Raw genomic sequence first — 22,314 nt, 5'->3', positions numbered from 1 at the left:
ATGTTCACACTTATTAAAAATTAATTTTATTACAGATAAAACTAGTCTGAAAGGCAAATGTCAAAACCCCACTGTTTCCACAGCACCAGAGACCAGTTTAAAAATGTACCAAAACATTTCCACGAACTTACAGATTTATCACTATATAAACTTCAAAATGCTTCAGTTTTCAAAACACTGGACAGCCATGAACTTTCAATATCCTTTTGAAAGAGATCAGTAAGAGACACAGAAACTGCCTTCTGCAACTGATACTGGTTTTTAATTCTGTGGAATTACCAGAATCACAATGCTAGAGAGGTACTTTTCTAGAAGCGACAAATAGAAAAAAATTGCTCAAAGCCCCTCAGTAAAGTAGTTCTAGAGATAAGCAGGCCTCATTCACACAGGATTTTCCTTCAAGATTTTATTACCACTCCTTTACAATACTGCAGCTTCACCTACAGTAGCATTGTTCCAGCACTGCTGGCAGTCTGCATACCACAATGTCGTCTAGACCTGCTCTGAACAGTTGGATGACACAGGATTAAAAATGCTGATGCCTGTTCTGGTGCTTGCACTGGTGCTAAAGGAACGATAGCAGGAAGAACAGACATAGCTGAGTAAAACACAAGTTCCTTGTTCCTAGTCTCATGCCCAGGCTCGCTAGACAATTCTGTCAACCCTACAGAAAAAGTTGGGGCTGTCATGGGGCTGAGGAAAAATCGTCACTTATGGGAAAGAGCATTCCCAAACGCCAGTTTTCAGATGCAGTATCAAACCCTGCTCTTTCACACAGTCCACTGCTCTCAGAACACGCAGATAACAAATGCATCCCTCCACAGAAAACATATTCCATCTCTTTCTCACTTCTCCCTACTTCCCGCCCCCCATCCGCATCTCAGAGATGTTCTCTTAGCAATTTGGAAGAGAAATGGCAAAAAGGGAGATGCAAAACACAGAAATAAATTAAGTTTGTTCTCTGCTGTTGACAGATTTGGTCCAAGCGTCATGGGAGAAAAAAAAGAAATTTTAAGAGTGATAAATCCATATATACCTACTCCAAACTACACCCGACATCCCAAGGGACGTGGTATAATGGTAAATAAATATAGATGCAGTTCCTGCTAATGAGGCAGGGTACAGCAAGGCCAAAGAAAATGCAATCATCTCGGGGAAAAAAATGTACAGGACTCCTCCTCTCCCATCCATGGAGGAAATCGAATGCCAGCTGCACCATCCCAGGAAGGAAGCAGAGCCTGTACCTGATGAGCCCTGCAGAAATGAGCTAGTCATATCACGGGACGCAAGCAGGCACTTGAGGGCTTTGCCAGCCTACAAATCGTTGCAGAGCACGATTCCTCTCTTCGATACGATGTATTTCATATGGTATCACTCATACAAATTGTAGGTCTTTTTTTCCCCACCAGTTTCTTTACTCTCAATCCCCACTAGTTTGAAGCAGGGGCACGTAGCTAATGTCTATCCGATCTCTCCAACGACGCTCTCAAACGCGTGCCCTGGCCATCGGTTTAACACTTTCCTCCCTAATAAAGTTTAAACCTTTCCAGTTTCTGTTCATACAGATTTTGTACTTAAAAGCCACTTATCTCTACTTTCTCTGTTACTTGAGGAGAACAAATTGAGATATACTCAAGCCGAGAGACAAACAGCAAACATGCCCACAATTCTCATTTCCTTTTTCTCCTTCCCCCACCCCTCAAAAAAAAGAGGAAAAAAAAAAAAGACAATTTTTGTCCCTAACACGAAGGAATGGAGAAAAACAGCATAGTACGGCCAAGGCTTCTTCAGAGCTGTCGCAAAGGAAAGAAAAAAAAGCTTTCGGAATTAAGTACTCTGCAAACATACCAGGAGACGCTCTTACAATTGAAAAACAAACCATCAGACAAAACTGAGGCTGAAGAACTCAGCTCCGTCTCGCATGTGTATTCTGCGCCTAAAAACACTCCCCTCTGTTTTGTTTTAACGCCGAAACAGGGCAAAACAGTTCCGCGGCACTCCTCGCCACTTCCTTCAACCGGTCCTGGGGTCAAACACTGTTCTACCGAAGAAAAGATCCCAGACACGGATTTACCCCCTCCCCTGCTCTTCCCAAGAAGTACAAAATAAACAAGCCTGTGTCACCCCACCCAAGCTCTCCTCGCACATTTTGGGAACGACTTCCCGGCGGGTCGTCGTCCTTCCCCCCCCATTCCCGTGTTAGGGTCTCCAGTAACAAGACACCTTTTGGATTCACGCCTTCCTTCGCCCTCCCTAAGACCCTCTTCTAAAAAAGCCCAGGGATCTCGCCCTCCTCGTCGCGCTGTCTCCCAGCCCGGGGAACCAGCAGGATTTGGGTCTCCCGTTCCTCTCACCTCCATTGGCTCACAGCACCGGAGATCTCCTAAAAAGCAGCCCCCGGCTTCCTCGCACACTCACGGCGGCCCCTCAGCCACCCTCACCCCAGCCAGGGCTGAGCTTCCCGGACGGTGCCCCGGCGAGCGGGCTCGATGCCGGGTGCGATCCACACGGCACACCGGGCTCGATCCACGCACGGTCGGAGCCTCCCTCCTTCCTCTGCCTTTCCCGGCCAAGCCACCTCCGGGTCGGGTCGGGCCCGGCCGGGCCAGTCCCTCCGAGGTCTTGAGGACAGAGAGCAGGGGGCCCTCGCCGCCCTCCGCAGCTGCGCAGGGGCTAACAGTCTCAAACTCAGCGGCGAACAAAACCGAAACACCACTACGAAATAAAAAACACCCACCCGGGATGAGGGGTCTCCTCCAGCAAGCACCAGTGAGAAGGGTGGAGAAAATAACAACAAATAAATAAATGGCAATAACAACGATGGAAGGTTCTTCTTTAAAGCCCAGAGGCTGCCCTGCCCTCCCGCAGCAGCCTCGCGGGGACACCTTCCTCCTCCGCCAAGAATAAGCAGAGCCACCCAAAGCCTCGAATCAAACTCTGCTGGCGAGCGGCCGAGCCCGGACTGAGGGGCTGCCCCTGCCCGCCCCCCGTAGCCCCCCGCCCCGGCTTTCCCCCCTCACGCACATCCCGCGCTGCGAGGAAACCAGCTCTCCGGCACGGCTCAACTCCCCCGCAGGAGCCGCGGTGCCGGCTGAGGGGGGACCCCCTTCACTCTCCCCCTCCCTCCAGCCCACCCACCCGCCCGCCCCCTCCCCTCACAAGCGCCGCTCTCGCTCTCCTCCCCCCCTCCTCCTCCACACACTCACCTCTGGGTGCTGGCGGCGTCTCCACCTCACCATGTAACGGCAGAAGTGGGGGGCTCCCCCCGCTCGCCCCCGCCCCAGCGTGAGGGGAGATCAACGGGGGCACAGAGGGGGAAGAACAATAGGGGGGGAGGAAATCCCTCAGAGGCCGAGCCTCCCTCCCCAGCCCCCCCCGAGGACGAGGGCCCCCCTCCCCGCCTGCCTCTCCTCCTAGCACTCCCTCCGCTCTGCTCTCTCCCTCTTTTTTTTTCCTCTTGGCTCAATCACACCAGACTGACTGTCTTTGTCTGTCTGACAAGCGCCATGTTGATATCAACATCCAAGCTCCCACCTGCTGCAGCTGTGAGACCCTGGGACTTGTAGTCCCCCCCTCCCCAGGGTGACGGGGAACGCCGCCGCGTCTGGACTACAAGTCCCAATAAGCCGAGGGGTCGCGGCGGGCCAATGGGATCGCGGGGCGCAGCACTAACCGGACTACAACTTCCGGCATGCTTAGGGAGGGCTCTGCCATGACCTCATCCTGGTGAGGAGGCGGCGGGACTGCAACTCCCATGATGCTCTGGGCCTCAAGAGGCAAGTGAGGTGAGGGCCGGGCAGGAAGGGGGGCACAGGATTGTCCCAGTAAATACAGCCGGGTGAATCATGAAGCTGGTGAGTATGGGGGAGTTGGGGGGTCTCCGGCCTGCTAGTAGGGTCGCCCCGGGGCTGTAACGGCAAAAGCCCCGCCGGACGCGAGGGGAAAGTGATGAACTGAGTGGCGGGGAGGGCGCTGCGGGAATGGGGCCCAGCGCCGAGCTCCTCTGAGCGGCCTGGCAGGCGGGAGGCCGTTACGCGGTCGGCGCGCGGCACGCCGCTGAGGGGATGCAAACCGCGGCGGGTCGCGGCTGGGCACTGGCCTGTGGAAAGCGGCACCGGCCCCGAGCGGCGCCTCTCCCACAGCCTCCTGCCGCCGCGACCCCGCCTCCTCAGCCTACGAGACTTTGATCGGATGAAACGTGGGTGGGACTGGGGAGGAGTGGATGTTTCTGTGCCTTCCTGCCGTTAAACACGCGTCTCGCTGGGGAGCCGTACTAGAGCTAACTCGCTGCGCGTGTGACTTGTACTGGTTGCTCTCGGACAATTAATTAAGTCCCTCGGATTATAATAAAATAATTTTCTATCGGTAGTGTGGTGTTAGTGCACGTAATTGCAAGTGGAAAAGGTCATTCTGAAGTAGCTTTGTCAAAGCTGCGTTTATCCTTCTGACAGATCTGTTGGTTCCGGTATTACAGTCATCTGTAGGGAAGTCTATCAAAACCAGGTTATTGGTCTCCTCTCTAGCTGTTTTTTCAACTACTTACGTTCCCCACATTCTTTGTCGGTCAGCCTGGAGAAGGCTTCAGAGAGACCTTACTGCAGCCTTCCAGGGCGTATAGGGGGGGACCTATAAGAAAGATGGAGAAGTATTTAGCGAGGCTGGTTGTGACAAGAGGTGATGGTTTTGAACTAAAAGAGGGGAGATTAAAAATAATTAGAAGAAAGATTTTTTTTTTTGCCGTCAGGGTGGGTTGCACAGAGAGACATTCAAGGTTGGGTTGGATGGGGCTCTGAACAGCCTAACTAGTTGAAGATGTCCTTGCCCTCTGTGGTTGAAGTAGATGAACTTTAAAGAACGATTTCAACTCAAACTGTTTTGATATTCAGCCACCGATTTATTTATTGGGAAGAAAACAACCCTTGTGATTCACATAAGGTACTGCAATTCGTTCTCTGGAGGTGAAAACCTAAGCAGCTTTCAAAATACCCGAGTAATATTTAATTTGCTTTCCCTGAAGTTATGTCAGTAGTAAAATTGTCTCTGTTTGGAGCCTGAGCAGTTTGTCTTGAGGAAGCTTCGTAGAACTTGCATTCTGGATTTGTTTTCAGACTTCCAACAAATCACTGTCTATGGTGTAACTGTGTAAAATGAATTCAGTAGGCAGGTGGCTGAAGAGCTTGATGCTGTATAATCTTATGTGGGCGATTAAGTCTCTGTGTGTGTATGAATACTACCAGTGGGACAAACTGTGCAAAGCTAAGCACTTCTGGACATGATTGTAGAAGCTGATAGAATGGGTAGTGGGGGAAGAGCAAACTGAGAAATCTTCAAATGGAAACCATGGTGGAAATGCAGAGCTCTAATGTCTAGAGTCTTGCATAGGGGTAGGGAGAGGGAAAGGGTTGGAAGGGAAGAAATGCGAGCTGTCTGAAGTCTATGTTGTATTTTTGGATCTGTGTATAAATTTGGGGACTGGGTATTGTATGACCAGATTAGTCATCTTTTATTTGTCTGGAGATGTGTCTGAAGGTTGTGGGGGAAAGAGTTGGATGCTTTTTCATCCCCTTTTCTCAGATACTTGGGCTGAATTTGGCAGAATAATATAGTGATTACAGACTCCAGACTACTTCAGAATCCAGTGAAAATCTTACTCCCACAAATTTTTGTCCAGGCAAATCCAGTTGTTAATTTACCCCTAGATTGTAAGACCGTATGTCATACTAACCCTGGAAGAATGCACTGCAGTATTTGTTAGCTTCAGATGGAATTCAAAGGACTGGCTTTAACCTGCAGGATTTTGAATGTTTTGGAACTGTTAGCCTGAGCCATCATCTCTTTTCTCTGTCACATTGCCATCCATGAGATCATCAGAGATGCTCCAAGCTGGCAAATGCTCAGTGTGAACTTGGTGTCTGCTGAGAACCTGCGTCTCTGAGAGTGTTAGCATCTGGAATTAGCCCCTCATCTTGATCTCTGCCTAGCTCTCTGTCATCCAATTTACAAAGTCTGGCAAGAAGGTTGTGAGCTGAGGTGGGCATGCTTGTGTTTTGTATGTGTTTTGACTTTTTTACATGTCTGTTTTTATTTAAGAGATGAGGCACTTCATACGTTGGCTGCACCAGCCTTTATTCAGAAGGGAATAAAGATAGAAGGAAATAAATCTTGGAGCAAAAGGGATTTGCATTTTAGTCCAGTCAGGAATATCAGTGACTGGGATCTCTGGATCTGTTTTAAGCAGTAACAAATGTAAACTAGGTGGAAATTATTACATTTATAGTGTGAATATACAAATATAGTACAAGCACTCACTTGGATCCACTGAATGGTGGGGGCTGGAAGTGACCTCTGGCGATCTAGTCCAGCACTACTGCTAAAGTAGGGTCTCCTACAGCAGGTTGCCCAGCATTGCGTCCAGGTAGAGTTGGAATCTTTCCAAGGAGACTCCACAACCTCTCTGGGCAACCTATGACAGTGCTCTCTCACCCTCCTGTGAGAGGGCCTAGGTGGAACCTCCCATGCTCCAATTTGTGCCTGTTGTCACTGGTCACCACTGAAAAGTCTGCTCCCTTCCTCTTGCCACCCACGGTTTAGCTCTTGCTGAGCATTGAGAAGAACCCCCTTAGTATTCTCCAGGCTAAGCAGCCCTAAGTCTCAGATTCCTAGTCTAGATTTCTAACAGGGAAAGAGGTACAGGCCCAGAAATGGCAGCTTGGTATTTTTTTAGTCACTTCAATCTGGTGGAAAGAATCCTTTGACTCCCAATAACTTGTTTACCACTGCATGATAGCCACAGATACAGATAATTTTAGATGCCTTAAAGAAAAAATGAAGATTTTCTAATTAGCTTGTAGGTGTCAGGATCATGTTCCTATTAAGAATTTCTTTTTTAAAAAGCAATAGTGTTTTTGCTACTAAAAGTGGTGATCACAGGATATTAGGGCTTGGAAGGGACAGTTTAAAAGCTACAAAACCAGTTCAGGTCTTGTTTTTCTCTTTAATTTCTTTGTATTTACTTGAGGCTTTAGCTTCACTTGTCAAAGCTCTGTTCTGGTGAGAACTTAGTGCAAATAAAATTGAACACCTCACTTGTCTACTCACTTCACCTGCTTAGTTTGTCGTGGCTTTTTAAAGCTTTGCTAACATCAGGCAAAATGTAATGCTGAGTCTTAATACTTATAGTTTGTGAAATTAAAACTAAAGTCTTTGTGATATTTTTAATTTAATATTTGTTCCTTATTAGCTTTTTAGTATTTAAATAAAAATTCAAGAAGGTTTTTGATGAATGTATGTAAATAGACTCCTTGGGGGTTGTTTTAATCCAGACAGTGGCATTTCTGTGCTAACATTTTGTGGGCAGAGGTAGAAAATTAAATTATTAGTCTGCCTTCTTTCCACTTTGTAGAGTGAACTAGAGGAAGCAAGCATAAGATGTAAATGACTGAGACTGGTTTTAGTGCAGTGCTTAGAATCATGGAATGATTTAGGCTGAAAAAGGCATCCAAGATCATAGAGTCCAGTCATTACATAACTCTACCATGTCTGGTGCTAAACCAAATCACTTAGCACCACATCTAGTTTTAAACTTCTCCAAAGGTGGTGATTGAGCCAGCTCCCTGGGGAGCCTATTCCAGTGCTTGACAACCCTTTCAATAAATATTTTTTTCCTAATGCCCAGCCTAAACCTCCCCTGGTGCAACTTGAGGCCATTTCCTTTTGTCCTATCACTTATTATTTGGGAGAAGTAACAGACACCTTGCTACAACCCCTTTCAGGGAGATGTAGAGTGAGGAGATCTCACTTAACCCTCCTTTTCTCCAGATTAAGCAACCTCACTTCCCTCAGATGCTTCTCATAAGTTCTGTTGTCCAGACCCTTCACCAGCTTTGTTGCCCTTCTTTGGACTTGCTCCAGCACCTCAGTATCCCTCTTGGAAGGAGGAGCAAAAAAATGGATGCAGTATTCAAGATGTGGCCTCACCAGGACCAAGTACAGGGGAGAAACCACTTCTTTGGCCCTGCTCCTCACACTATTCCTGATACAGGTCAGGATGCTGTTTGCCTTCTTGGCCACGTGGGCACACTGCTGGAACATTTTCAGCCAGCTGTTGACCAACACACAAGTCTTTTTCCACTGGGAACTTCCAGCCACCTTTCTCAAAGCCTGGACTATTGCAGGGAGTTGTTGTGACCCAGGTGCAGGAGCTGACATTTGGCCATGTTGCACTTTATCGCTTTTCCCTCAGCCCTCTGATCCTGTCTGTCCAGGTCACTCTGTAGAGCCTCTCTACCCTCAAACAGGTAACACTTTCTCCCAACTTGATGTCATCTACAAACTTACTGAGGGCATGTGTAATCCCCTTGTGAAGTTCATTGGTAAAAATATTGAAAAGAACTAGCCCCAGATGGCCAACCAAATTATATTTTTCATCACAATTGAAAAAACCCAAAACTAAAGTTTGACCACCTTGAGCATTGCCCTGCTGCCAGATGTTCAGACTTTGGGAAGTCAAAAAATTGTGTTAGAGATGATGAATCTCCTGTTATTGCAGTACCTGAAGAACCACCCAAACCCTTAAGCTTAGGTGGCTGTGCTCTGCTCAGATGTTCACTTTACTAATCCTTCGTTTTAAAGGGAGCATTTTTATTTGCTTCTCCTCATATTCAAAGCTTCAGCTGCTTCCCTGCCTTGTTAAATGTTTGCCACTCTCAGTGCAAGAGCTGACTGCATCTCAATGATGCTCAAGTGCCCCTGTACATAACCTGTTTACTGGCCCATTAAGCTTGCAAAGCATTTGGGATTTCTCGGTACACAAACCCTTCCATTCAGGTGTGGTTGTCTATTCCCTTCTATTTCCTGTCTGCATTTAGCAAGACAAAAAGTAGGTGAGAGCATGTCCCAGAGCTGCTCCTGTGCACACTTACAGCTTCCTCTGCTGGTCTGTGCCAAGTAGCCACCAAAGGTGTGTGCTTGCACCTTGTTTGGTTGTTTAGGCTGGTTTCTGAAGGAAGTAAAACTTGTGTTTCTGCAGGGGTTGTCTCTCACCCTTTCTACCCAAAGCAGTTTTCCAATTTTCTAGCCAATTTCAGCCAAGTTTTATCAGTTTTGCCTAATTTTTAAAGAAACTGATTTTCTGGGGTGTTTGTGAAAATAAGTCATTGTTAGAAAAGTGATTCTACACATGTCTTAAACTGGAGAAAGGATATATGCCATCTTTTCAACCTTTGTGATCAGAAAACCTTGTCCAAAAAAACCTGCCCCATTATACCCTGAAAATAGTATTTCCCAGTGAGGAAAACTCAGCAGATGGACACATGTAGCTGTGAGATGTAGATTCATAGAAAACCAGATTTTATTCTGGTGTGTATGAAACTACATGTCTAAAAATACAAGGATAAAGGTGTGAGTTCAGGGTGGGTTCACTCTGTTGTTAAGTCATGAGTAACTCATCTTCATATTCTTCTTTCAGTACTGTCTGTCAGGACATCCGACCTTACCATGCAATGTACTCAAGTTCAAGTCCACCACCATCATGCTGGATTGCGGACTGGATATGACATCCACCCTCAATTTCCTTCCATTGCCACTGGTTCAAAGGTATATTCTGCGGTTGTAAGCACTTAGTCTGTGTCTTCTTGGGTTGCAGTTGGAGTGCTGTGCATGAAATGGTGTACTGGAAGGAGAGAGGGGATGAGTACAAATGAACAGCGTCATCTGATATCATAAATAGACTTTGTTCACTTAAAAATTCCCTTTATCAAAATAACGTCTTTTGGCTCAGTAGATGGAAGACATTTTATAGATTTATTGATTGAGTTTTCTAGATAATTTATTCTAAACTTCAGTAAAGTATTGCTGCAACTGCTAAGCACAAGGGAGGTCACATATCTGTCATCTTTCTGGCTTCTTCATGCAAGATGAGATAAATGGGTAACTGAGATGGAGTGCATAGAGCCCAGCAAGTCCTGTTGAACCACCATCTTCTCGGGCTTTTCTTCAGAGCATGGACTAATGCAAAGCAAAATAGCACTTACCTGTTCTCCTTAGTTGACTTGATGGCATAATCATTCCCTTTTATCAATTAAATAAAAAGGCAGTGCAGCTGGGCACAGGAATGGAACAGCAGTGAAACTAAAGTAGTCTAGAAGAGAATCCTGAGATCAAGACTCTCATTCCATGTACTAACTACAAAGTCCTGTTTTCTCAGGTTTTTAGATGAATTTGGACATTCATTTAAGGTGAATTACACCTTGCATAAATAAAATAGATTTAAAATGAGGGGTTGGAAATGTAAAGAGTAACTGTTGCTGATAGGAAACAGTAGGAGTTTTCACCAAAGCCATTTGGTGACTTTGATCCTCAAAGAAATGAGTGGGGAACATTCTGAATTCAGAGGAGGCTTGTTTGAGAGTGAGAGAATATGATTGGGAAAGGGAGTTTCCCAGTTGACCTGATGAGATGAAAGCAGTGTGTCCAGCACTTCCTGTGATTTGTTAATTTTTGAAGAGGAAAAGGACATACATGCCTTGCTCTGCAAGAATGTCGCAGAGCACTGCCATATCCAAGCTCAACTGTAAACTGTGCCTTCAGATGTATCAGTGTGATAGTCAATTTTTGTCCCATTTCATAATGCAATTGATAACTACTGCATTTTGGGGCAGTAGCAGATTTTGAAGGGATCCAGACAACTTGGAAAGTCCAGGTACAGACAGAATTGCATTGCATTTGCTTTGTCCCACCCCACAAAGGAAAAGGAAATTGAGAGAGGAACAAGTAGCAAAATTAGGTGATTGAAAAAAAGCTTAAGAGGTTCTTTAGAACTGCAGGCATCAACACTCCCCGGGGATATGGCAGCTTTGTCTGCTGATAGCAAACCCTGGGAACTAACATCCAAATTGCAGGTCACAACCTGGAATTCCCCAAGTGCTTCCAGAATGCCTGCACTAAAATGACTCAAACTCAATAAGAAAGGATGTCAGATTTGACCCCTGATGGCCCAGTGGAATCAGAGCAAACACTTGGATTTAAATCCAATCAATCTTGTGGAAAGGTGACTGAACACCCCTTACAGCAAGAATTGTCCTAAGCTTGGGCAAGTAATTGATCTCTTGAGTACACTACAAAACAGATGTCCTGCAGGGAGTTGTGAAAATGAGCTAGAAACTGGAGGAGGAATGTGGCTGCCACTAAAACGTTTTTATCTCTCTGTAGTATTCGTAGTTGTACCGTTATATATCCGGTCTCCATTACCACGATGTCTAAATATCTCTGAAATCCAAATGTTTATTATCAATATAACACAGGTAGGTGACAGAGCTGATGTTATCATCAGTATCCAGGTGAGAGGCTAGGGGAAGAGCCTGAGGTCACGTGTGAATCATGGAATCATTTAGGCTGGAAAAGACCTTTAAAGTCATCGATCATAATGTCATAGAATCCAACCGTTAACTTAACACTGCCAAGTTCTCTGCTAAACCACGTCCCTAAACACCACATCTACAGTCTTTTAAATACCTCCAGGAATGATGATTCAGCCACTTCCCTGAGAAGCCTGTTTTAGGGCTTGACAACCCTTACCATGAAGAAAATGTTCCTTGTGTCCAACCTAAGCCTTCCTTGTTACAACTTGAGGACATTTCCTCTCATCATGTCACTTGCTACCTAGTAACACTTACCTTAGTCCATCCTCCTTTCATGTAGTTGTAGAGAGCAAAAAAGTCTATCCTGAGTCTTCTTTTCTCCAGGATGAACAACCCCAGTTCCCTCAGCCATTCCTCATAAAACTTGTGCTCTAGACCCATCACCAACTTTATTGCTTTTCTCTGGACCTGCTGTAGGGTGAAGCCAGGTGAAGCATGTAGCAGGACAAGAATTCGAACACACGACTGTCAGATCTTAGGTTATTGCCAGTTGTATGTCCCAGGAACAAGATGTGCTGCTTCTTGCAACTAGGTTGAGATGGACCTGTGTGAAATGAATGCAAATCTATCCTTCTCTGCTGTCTTAAAGCCAGAGCTTCCCAAATTATGACCCATGGAGCCCTTGAGTTCAGGATATCTCAGTATGTGGTCTACAAAGGTGCCCTGATTTTGACCCCTGTGAAGCATAGAGGTATGATATTACAGAAGACCTCTGCTATGCAGCTAAACCCTTTTGTACCTGGCATGGAACCCTCCTTGAGCAAACATTTGGAGAGCCTATGCTTTAATCTAAAAGAGAAGAAAGTGCTGTACTGTTTGTGTCGTGAAAGGGGCTGTACATCTTTCAGAGTTATTTACTCTTTAAAAAAAATCCTGTTGAAAGATACTCAGATTCTACTTTGTCCTGGAAATAGCAGTCCTTGTTCTCACCAGGCCAAGGAGCACGTGCAAAGTACCTGCCAGGCACTTTATGCCAGTTCATGTACTTCAGAGGAGGTTTGTCAACTAGTATTTTCTCCCCTGTACCAAAGTCAAATGCAAAACGGTGAAATGAATATGTGGGAAGCTCTTAACCTTTCCTGTCTAGCCATGACACACTGGCTCACATTATTTATGGGACAGTTCCAGCTATTTTGGATTAATCAATCACTCTATTACAATGTCAAAACTATGTCGGCAGGAACTGTGTTACTTCAAGGTAAAGAGTCCTTTCTGTCCTGTTGCTTATTCCACTTTCACCGATACACAAGACCTCTTTGCTAATTTTGCCTCTCTCGACAAGCCTATGTATGCCTTTCAGTGGATGCCAGGTTTAGTACAAGTCAATAGTGCTCTTTCATCATGAATAAAGCAAACTGCATACTAGGCTAAATTAGGAGAGAACAGAGCAAGCATACCAGGGAAAGTTTATTCTGCTCTGCATCATGCTGGTGACACCACAAGGTTTTGATTTCCAATTGAAGAGGGATGCTGGGAAACTGGAGAGGGTGTTTAAAGGGCTCCAAGATGGTTAGGATCTAGACCCCATGGCTACACCAAGAAGCTGAGGGAGCTGGGCTTGATCAGTCTAGCAAAGAGGAGGCTAGACAGGGAGGTAACAGCCACCTACATCTGCTTCAAAGGTATTCACAAAGGCAACAGAGCCAAACTCTTTTCGACAGTGGCAGGCAATATAAGAGGCTAATGGCCACAAATTGTGTCTTGGGAGTCTCAGGTTGGACATTAGTCTCCCAGTGATGAGGCTTTTCATAAGTTTCATGGAACCATTAAATGAAAGGATGGTTTGAATTGGAAAGGATCTTTAAAGGACATCCTTGTCCACAACATTCTGCCGTGAGTGGGGACATCTTCAGATAGAGTGGGTTGCTCAGAGCCCCTTCCAGCCTCATCTAGAATGGTTCCAGGGGTGAGGCATATACCACCTCTCTGGGCTAAGTGTGGCAGTGTTCACCACCCTCAGTGTAAACAACTTCTTCCTTCTTACTACTCTGAATCCCCCCTCTTTTTGTTTAAAACCATCACCCCTTGTCCTGTCACAACAGACCTTGCTGAAAAGTCTGTCTCCACCTCTATTATAGGCCCCTTTTAAGTACTGAAAAGCCTTCTCTTCTCCAGGCTGAACAACCTTAGCTCTCTCATAGCAGAGAGGTTCCAACCCTTTTCACCTGTATCCAGATTGGTTCTGGAGTTTTACGCTCCAGGGATTTGCAAGACACAATTGGACAAAGCCATAGTTGACCTAGTCTAGTGCTGGCTTTGAGACACTGAACTACAGACATCTAGATGTATCTTGCAACCTAGGTTCCTGTCCACTTCTCCCTTATCTGTTAAAGCTGTTTCATATCAGACTGTTTTGTTCTTGCTTTTCCCTGTTTTTTTCCATAACTCTTTTAGCCTCTCTGCACCACTTCTATTCAGCCCATCTCAGTCTCCAAAATACTCAAAATACTGCTCTTAAATTGTGCTTTGGCATGTGTCAGTGTGAAGTAGTTTTTACCCCCCATCTTTTATGTCATCAGACTTCTTCAGACTTGCTCTTTATCATTAAAAGAGGGTTGCACTTTTCTAAGCATAGCTTCTTGATGACATAGCCTTCTGCTCTCACCTCCTACCTTCTGTTTTTACTCCTTAAGTCTTGGACTTCCCCCTTTTCCATCCTCCTGAATTTCTGGAGTCCCAGCTAGTATTTGTTCTGTTATATGGATGTTAATCTGAGTGCAGCCTTCCTCTGAGCCTTTGAATCGTTTCCTGTTTTCAAGACTTTACATTTGCAATCCCTGACAGCCTGTAAGCATGCCTCTATGGAGTTTGGTATACAACACTTGCCGATCTCATTGCAGCAGGTTCTCAAGTTTTCTTTCCAAATCTGAGGCTGTAGTAGGGCTCAGTTCCATTCTCTTGTTTCCTCAACTCATTCTTTTTTTTTTATTTCTGTAGATTTGCTTGAAACTAGGCAGACAGTGGGTTTAGAGCTAAATTGTGGGCCTATGCAAAAATCAGATGTCACTGTGAAGTATGAATAAGTCTCTTAGTTATGGCAGCAACAAATACTGCAGCAGTTACTACTGTAAACTCAGAATTCCAATATCCACTTTGAAATGTCTTTATTAGTATTTGAAACAAAGAAAAAAGGGGACCCTGCTGTTGCTGATTGGTACCAGACCTGCCAGTTTAAAACATGCAGTTTGCAGCAAAACCTCCTTATCCCCTTGTCTGTCCAACTGTGCAGCTGTTGGTGTGAGTCTTCAGGGATAGACCAAAGCATGAAACCGTGGTTTATGTGGATATAAAATCACAGCCTCCGAGTCTATAAATGACTTAGTCTGGAGGATCGATCTTTTCCTGCTATTGTTAATGGGAATATTTCTCTGCCATTTGCAGTCCCAGGATAGTTTCACTGTGCTGTTGTGTTGCAGGCATGGAGTTTGTCACTGCTCTAACCCTTCTTCTGCTCATACAACCACTTGCACCATGGGGCAACATAAGCAGCGCTGAGCCTCGTTGAAATTCTTGCCATTAATGATTAAAATGAAACTCCCTGCCTATGTCTTCTTATTCTTTTTACTTACAAGTGTCAGAATCATGATTTGTAAAAGTCATTTCAGTGATGACTTGAAGACAGTGAAACTGTCTGTGTTATTGAGAATGTTAGTTCCCCGAGACAGAAATGGTGTTCTTGTCCTGTATGACATCAGATAGATGGTCTGTGCTTAGCAACTGATAATGATACCATTCATATTGCAATCTTTTTTTTTTTCCCCCTTCTCTTTTTCTGCAGCCCCAGGCTGTCCAAACTTCCTGGTTGGGTTTTGAAAGACGGAAGCACATTTCTGGACAAGGTACTATACTGTTGATCAGAACTTTCTTGTCATGCGAAAAGCTACCTCAAGGGTTAGAAGCTTGCACTGCAGGAACAAAACTTCCATGCTGACTCATTGCAAAGGTTTCTCTGTGTACTCTCACCAGCCATGATGTCCTTGTAGAGCAGAACATTTTGAAACAAAATGCTAATAGTGACTCTAAGGCTTTTCAGTTTTCAGAACTAGCCTACCTTTTTACAAAATCCTCTTAAAATGCAGAAATCATCACTACAGATATTGTCTTATTTCATGGAGCTCCATAAATAACAGCACTTTGCTTTATTAAGAGTGCCTTTTATTCAACAGTCTCACTTATCTGACACTAAAGCTTCATGGCATGCTTATAAACGAGGTTGACAGATCCCTTTTTAGACAGGAGAACTATGTGAAAGTGAATGGTTTGCCTATGGGATGTCTCTTAGAGAGGAAAAGTGTGTCTTTGGCCTCTGAAATCAACATGTGTTCTGCTGCTGGACATAGCAGGGAGGATATTCTCTCCAGCCTCCTAATTCTAAGACACAGGACTCACTCAGCTACATAAGAGACAGAGATTTTTTCTTTTTCCCCCTTTTTTCATTGCATTAGTTTTGTTGGCAGAATTTATGTGGGGCTTCAACCAAAACTTGGCACTGCAGCATCCAGTTTGATCTGCTATAGTGGAACAATGAGCACAAAAATATGTCAGATGTTAGTAAAATAGGCAGATCCATTTCAAATGTGTGCAGCAATAGGTATCAGTAGAGAAAATATGTTTTATTGGACTGTTCTCTGACTGTGTGAACATTAAAGGCAAACAGTAATAATAGTTGCTTTTGTAGGGAACTTTGAGGTGGACAAAATGGTTTGATCTGATTTTTACAGGCAAGGGAGCTGAGAATCGTAGATTAAAGACCTGATTTTTCTTCTCATTGGAGACAAAAGAAACTGTACAGACAGCATTTCTGTTAATAAAATAGTAATGTATCTATTCAGAGCACATGTGAACTGGCAATTGCAGAGCTACAGAGGCTCAGCGACAGGACTGGAACTGCCCAGTTAGAATTCCCTGTCATTTGTTTCTCCTGAACCCCAGGCTTGATCTCAGAGCACTGGGCTCTGCTCTGTCCAAAGAATGGCAAGGCTGTCAGCATATTTTTATACATGATGTATTTACATTTCTGTGGCACTGCTGCTGCAGTGTGCTCAGGAGAAATCTTCAGTCTCTCACAGCATCGATGGAAGTAATGTGTTAAAAATTCAAAGGCAGCATCTCTTGCCTTCACCTTGACCATTGTAACTGCCCGGAATGGTAAATTCTTTGACCTATGCTGGAAAAAGGCAAGGGAAGGAGTCAAAGGGGGATGTTTTATCATGCCAAGTGGACATTCCTGTTATAGCACTCTCCGGGTGACAGTTATAAAACTTCGGTCCTGGAGAGGCATTGAAATTTGCTGCGATCTAGTTTTAATCATTTTGAACTCCCTTGAGATGAGGTTAGGAGACTTCTGCCACTAGATGTAATTGCTCATTCGTTATTAGTTGGCAGGTGCACTGTAATTATTAAGAATTGGATTCAATCTTTAATTCTGTCAGTCTGAAGCTTCCTGAGACCACTCGCTTTGGGACAAGCAAGAGAAGCATCCTCAAGAGAAGGCAGAGTGGGCGATAGGTAGCCTGTAAATTGGGTTAAGGCTAGAACTGGGCATATTTTTTTTTCATTCGTAGTCCTGAGGAATGTGACTTTTCATGTGACTAAGATTTCTGTTTTCAACCTTGAAGAAAGAGGAAGAAATAGAGGATTAGAGATCTAGTAGAAATAAATCCATCAGCAAGTGCTATGTGGAGGTTAGATCCCTGAAAGGTGTTTCATCAAATGCGTTGAGACAGGGGCTAAAAATTTTATTTTGCTCCTATTAAGACAGAAAAGATTTGATGATATTCGGAACCAAAACTAAATTCCTAACTGGTAAGACAGCCAAAGCACTCAGAAGGTGCTGTGCACAACTTCCATATCAGGAGAGCAGCAATTTAGAGAAGAGTGGTCTTCATGACCCACTTTTCACTTCAGACTTCTGACTCTGATAGACAAAGTCAACTTGGGTTGTTACAGTTTTCCCAGCCAACACATCTGCAGTTGGAAGAGCAGAGAAAATGCAGCTTCCTAGGACAGTATCTCCTTCATAGCCCCAGCAAAACCAGGCAGTGGTTACCAGAGTGCTGTCTCTGTTCCTCCAAATGAGGATCCAATCCCTTAAAATTCCAAGGAGCCTCATCACAGAATCCCAGCATGTTGGTGTGTTGGAAAGAACCTGTAGAGAACATCCAGTCCACCCATCCCCCCATAGCAGCAGCATCTAGAGCAGGTTGCATCCAGACAGGCTTGGAATCTCTCCAGTGAAGGAGACTCCACAAGCTCTTTCGGCAACCTGTTCCAGTGTTCCAAACACTCTCACAGGAGAGAGGTTTTCCCTTATATACAGATGGAGCTTCCTGTGTTCCCATTTGTGCCCATTGTCCCTTGTCCTGTTAGTAGGTACCACATGATCTTACATGAAAGCAATTTCAACACATCTGCTTACAGTAGATTATATCTAGAAGGGAGTTAAACATAATGTAGCAAGAGGCTGGAAACTATCTGTGATGAAAAGTGTTTGCAGGGGCAAAATATGCTGCACTGGAGTAACATTGCATTGAATTAGTAATTTCTTTTGATATACTTCTTTTTCAGGAACTAAAGGAGTGCTCTGGCCATGTGTTTGTAGACTCTGTGCCTGAGTTCTGTTTACCAGAGGTGAGTTTGTTCAAAGTCTTACTGAAAAATCCAGCTCCATTCAGTCATGTGAGACGAACTTGCTAAACTATTACTGTTGGATTTATGCCAGTTTATTAGTATCATAGAATGGTTTGGGTTGGAAAGGACCTTAAAGATATCTAGTTCCAACATCCCTGCAATGGGCAGGAACACCTCCCACCAGACCAAGTTGCTCAAGGGTCTCTCTCACTGGGCTTTGAACACTTCCCAGAATTGGAGCCTCCACAACTTCTCTGAGCAACATTTTCCAGTGTCTCACTACCCTTATAGTGGAGAAATTCTTCCTGCTGTCTAATCTAAATCTACCTGCCTCAAGTTAGAAGCCATTACTCCTTGTCCTGTCACTACATGCCTTTGTAAAAAGTCCCTCTCCAGCTGTCCTGTAGGCCCCCTTCAAATATTGGAAGGCTGCTGTAAGGTCTCCAATACCAGTAAATAATAACTCTAAAACCTCTGTGTGGTTAAGGTGCTTCTAGTGTCTATAACATTTGATAAAGAATGGAAACAAACCTTTTCAACTGTGGTTTAGGGAGATCTGAAAGGTGTCCTTGAGCAGATATGTATCTCACAGAAGACCTTAACTGTCTCATTTTCTGGGCCTTCCAGAGACAATATGACCGAATCAGACTCAATTATGACAGGATGCATGTGCTGATCTAGATAAAGACAAGGAAAGCTGCTTCTGTCTAACCACAGATGCATGGCCTGCCTTGTGGGGCTCCTCCAGGGAGCTGGCCATGTGGTTAAGCTGCTGTTTGATTCCACTGGGCTGCAGTCAGATGTGTTGTTCTAGATTTGCTGCCTTAGCTGTTCATCTCTGCCTCTGAAGTAAGAACTGTACCTTGGTATCCATTGACATAACTGTAGGTGCCTGCTTCTCAAGTAGTGTTTGTTTGTTTGTTTCCAAGAGTAATGTGGTTTAAACAAAAGCAGAAAACAAGACTATTGAACAATGTTTGAATTAACTGGGCTTACCTGACTGATCAGGTGAATGGTCTATGTAGGAGAGCTGAAGTTCTAGGGAGGTTCTTCTCCCCTCTGCTCTTCCTTGATGAGACCACACTTGCAATACTGTGTCCAGTTTTGAGCTCCCCAATTCAAGAGAGCCAGGGAACTGCTGGAGAGAGTCCAATGGAGGGCCACGAGGATGATTAGGGGACTTAGGCATCTCCCCTGTGAAGACAGAATGAGAGACCTGGGGCTGTTTAGTCTGGAGAGGTGGAGACTTGAAAGGGGATCTGATCACTGTCTATAAATATCTGAGGAGGGGGTGGCAAGTGGATGAGGCCAATCTTTTTTCAGTGGTAAGGAGTAATAAGACAAGGAAGAATGGATACAAGGTTGAACATAGAAGGTTCCACCTCAACATGAGGAGAAACTTCTTTACAATGAGGGTGGTGGAGCACTGGAACAGGGCCGCCCTGAATGGCTGGGGAGTCTGCTTCTCTGGAGACTTTCAAAATCCTCCTGGATGCATTCCTGTGCAGACTGTGTTAGGTGATCCTACTTTTGCCAAGGGGGTTGGACTGGTTAATCTCTGGAGGTCCCTTCCAAACTCTAATATTCTGTGATTCTGTGAAGAGGTAAAAAGTTGAGCAGAGAGCAGGAGTCGAACAGTGGAGAGTAATCCAGGAATAGCATCCTCTTTCCTCAGCTGTCTTCAGGCTGTGGTAACATTCTTCAGTGCATCTTGAGGTATTTTCTCTGTCTTTTGAAGAAACAATTGCTTTTGGGCAGCAATTTTTCTTTCCCTCCTTTCTGCTTGACAGAGGAGGTACAGAACGCCTCTGAGAGATTGTCACATTGCTGGGGTTCTGGTGATAGCATTTCTGTCTGTGGATTCCATGAAACTTGCCTCTTGTAGCTTCTGACTCTTGTCACCTTGATTCTTTGAAGCAAGTTGGCAGCTCTGGAGCTGATTTTGGCAAGTGACATCAACAGATCTGTGTGCAATTGCTTGTTTTCTGCAACTGGACTGGATATAATCCAAACACAAATGAAAACAAACTACCCCAAAACTTACTAATTCTGTCTTGTGAGCTTTCTGGTTACTGTTCTGTGGAAGGGAGGGATGTAGCTAGCATCTGTATTCCTACAAAGTACTATCTGGCCCAGATCTTGAGAAAGGTGAGTTGACATCCTGGATTTTCTTGCAGCAGAACAAGGGGACATAGTGTAATGTTGTGGGGAAGATCTAGGCTGGTTGTTAGGAGGAAGTTGTTGGCATTGGAATGGGCTGCCCAGGGAGGTGGTGGAGTCACCATCCTTGGAGGTCTTCAAGAAAAGCCTGGATGAGGCACTTAATGCTGTGGTCTAGTTGATAGAACAGGGCTGGATGCTAGGTTGGACTGGCTGATCTTGGAGTTCTCTTCCAAACTGGTTGATTCTGTGATTCTAATTGAGGCCATGGTGGGGTTTAGGATGCTTCAGTAGACTTTCTTGGCTACGTCACTGGGCTGAGAAGTACCCATACATGTAGCTCTAATTATAACTGATGGGGAGCTGCTGCTTCATTATGTCAGTGTCATCACTGAATGAAACTGTTTTGCCGGCAGTGCATGTTACAGTTAGATAGCAACAAGCTGCATGTCATCATTGTAGGAATTTGACAAATGGCTTCTCAAATCCTTTGGTTCCCAAAGTTTCCAACAGGTGCCAAGTCTCTCCGCAGGCCTTAGAAATGGATCTGTTAGTGACACAAAGTTGTCATCTTCAGCTTCACAGGCTCCTCTGTGTGGAGAAAGGTTCAGATATCATGGCCAGCTGAATCCATCAGCAGAGTCAAAATGTTGCTGGTGTTTGGCAGCACAGTGTAAGGAGCTTGTGTGAGAGACTTTGTCTTCCTTTGTCCCCTTCCATTCCACTTCTTTTGAAGAAACTTGTCTGCAAAAGCAGTTAGTTTGAGAATCACAGCATCACTTCCCGGAACGCCAGAGAAAGCCAAGTTTTGAATGTAATCCAGAAGCCACAAGGTGATAAGAGGCTGTCTCATCAGCAGAGCACAATTGCACATGTCAGAGTGCAGGGTGCAGCCCTCTCCTTGCTTGGCAACCTACTGCTCTCTTCACATTCAAGAAACATTTTTAAACCTCTTCAGCTCATAAGCACTTTTAGTGAGATTGCCGCAAGTCCCAGGGAAGATTTTACTTTGTTTTGGATTTGACACTCTCTTCATCCTATTAGGCAACCCTCCCAGGATGCTTGAGCCTGGGAAGTGGTAGTCTCTATCCTCCTGATGGCTTATTGGGCTGAATGAGTCCCACTTTGATTGTGTATGATATACATACAGCTCAAAACCAAGCCATGAAGGGCCAGAGTGGTAGGAGCAGGTGTCAGCAAACTTTCATACCATGCAGTGTGTATACTTCTGCCTGGCAAGCTTAGTAAGATAAAAGAGTGTCCTGTCATGAATCTGAGGATGGTGTTTCGCCTACTGTACTCAGCTTGGAGATCATGCCTCCCACATCAGCTGTGATCATGGACTGAAACCAGGAATGCTTAGCTAGGAGTTAAGCAGCTTGTCACCAGAGCACTGTGTCAGCCCTCTGAAAAGCTGAGTGACCTACTTTCTTGCCTTTTTTATTCAAATTGCTGGACTGAACCTTGTAATCAGATAATATGTGCTTGATGAGTGTTGAATTCCATTAGCTGTTCTATAATAACTGAGTTAGAGGTCATATATCTTGTAGATTTCTGACTTGACAGCATTTGTGTTATAATATTACCAGTAAATATTTCTAATTAAAATTCCTTTAACAATGTGTGAAATCTCCTTTCACTTTCTGAACTGTCACATCAAAACAAACTGGAGCCTCACGTCTGTTTTGTTGGATCCTGTGAATGAGCTTAAGCTCCTACTGTAGAGAACGTGGATGAGGAAGATGCCAAGCATTTGGTTTGGGAAAATATGATTCTATGATTCTATTTAAAGCATATGAATAAATACAATCTACATTCATCTCTCACTCTCCTGGGGCATGTGTTAAATAAATGAATGAATGAAATAAAAAAGATGCACCTCCCTAAATCTGTACTGACGTGCAGCATTCCTCCTTAAGGAAGCACACATCAGGTCTTTGATTGAAAGTGTGCTTATTGTGCCTCTCTCAACAGCAGCCATTTCATTACCTGACAGAGAAACCCAGGACATGGTTTCCTTTGCAGATTTGAGGACAGAATAATTTTAGGAAGCTTTAAAAATGAATCCTGTTTGTTTAAAGGACAAATTAATCTTTGCAACAGCTTA

The 22,314-nt window shown here is 44.6% G+C and overlaps 2 protein-coding genes across 16 annotated transcripts in view; one reads left to right on the top strand and one right to left on the bottom strand.

Moving 5' to 3' along the window:
• HMBOX1 (homeobox containing 1) overlaps positions 1–3,542 on the bottom strand; it is a 153,095-nt gene extending 149,553 nt beyond the window's left edge. For 13 of the 15 annotated variants that reach the window (XM_064146660.1, XM_064146664.1, XM_064146670.1 and 10 more), the window contains exon 1: positions 3,207–3,542. The gene's annotated coding sequence lies outside the window, so the exon portion shown is untranslated. Of the gene's footprint in view, positions 1–3,024; positions 3,083–3,206 lie in introns of those variants that run through there. The other 2 variants (XM_064146661.1, XM_064146669.1) reach the window with 1 other exon arrangement.
• A 212-nt stretch (positions 3,543–3,754) lies between these two features.
• Positions 3,755–22,314, top strand: part of INTS9 (integrator complex subunit 9) — an 85,384-nt gene continuing 66,824 nt past the window's right edge. The window contains exons 1-4 of the mRNA XM_064146659.1: positions 3,755–3,854; positions 9,467–9,594; positions 15,196–15,256; positions 17,985–18,047. Of these exons, the coding sequence (XP_064002729.1) occupies positions 3,846–3,854; positions 9,467–9,594; positions 15,196–15,256; positions 17,985–18,047 (261 nt within the window). The 5' untranslated portion in view covers positions 3,755–3,845. The remainder of the gene's footprint in view (positions 3,855–9,466; positions 9,595–15,195; positions 15,257–17,984; positions 18,048–22,314) is intronic.

This window comes from Pogoniulus pusillus, chromosome 7, assembly GCF_015220805.1.
Source record: "Pogoniulus pusillus isolate bPogPus1 chromosome 7, bPogPus1.pri, whole genome shotgun sequence".
Lineage (NCBI taxonomy): Eukaryota > Metazoa > Chordata > Aves > Piciformes > Lybiidae > Pogoniulus > Pogoniulus pusillus.
The sequence above is the reverse complement of the archived record's forward strand: the minus strand, read 5'-3'. Positions and strand labels throughout refer to the sequence as shown.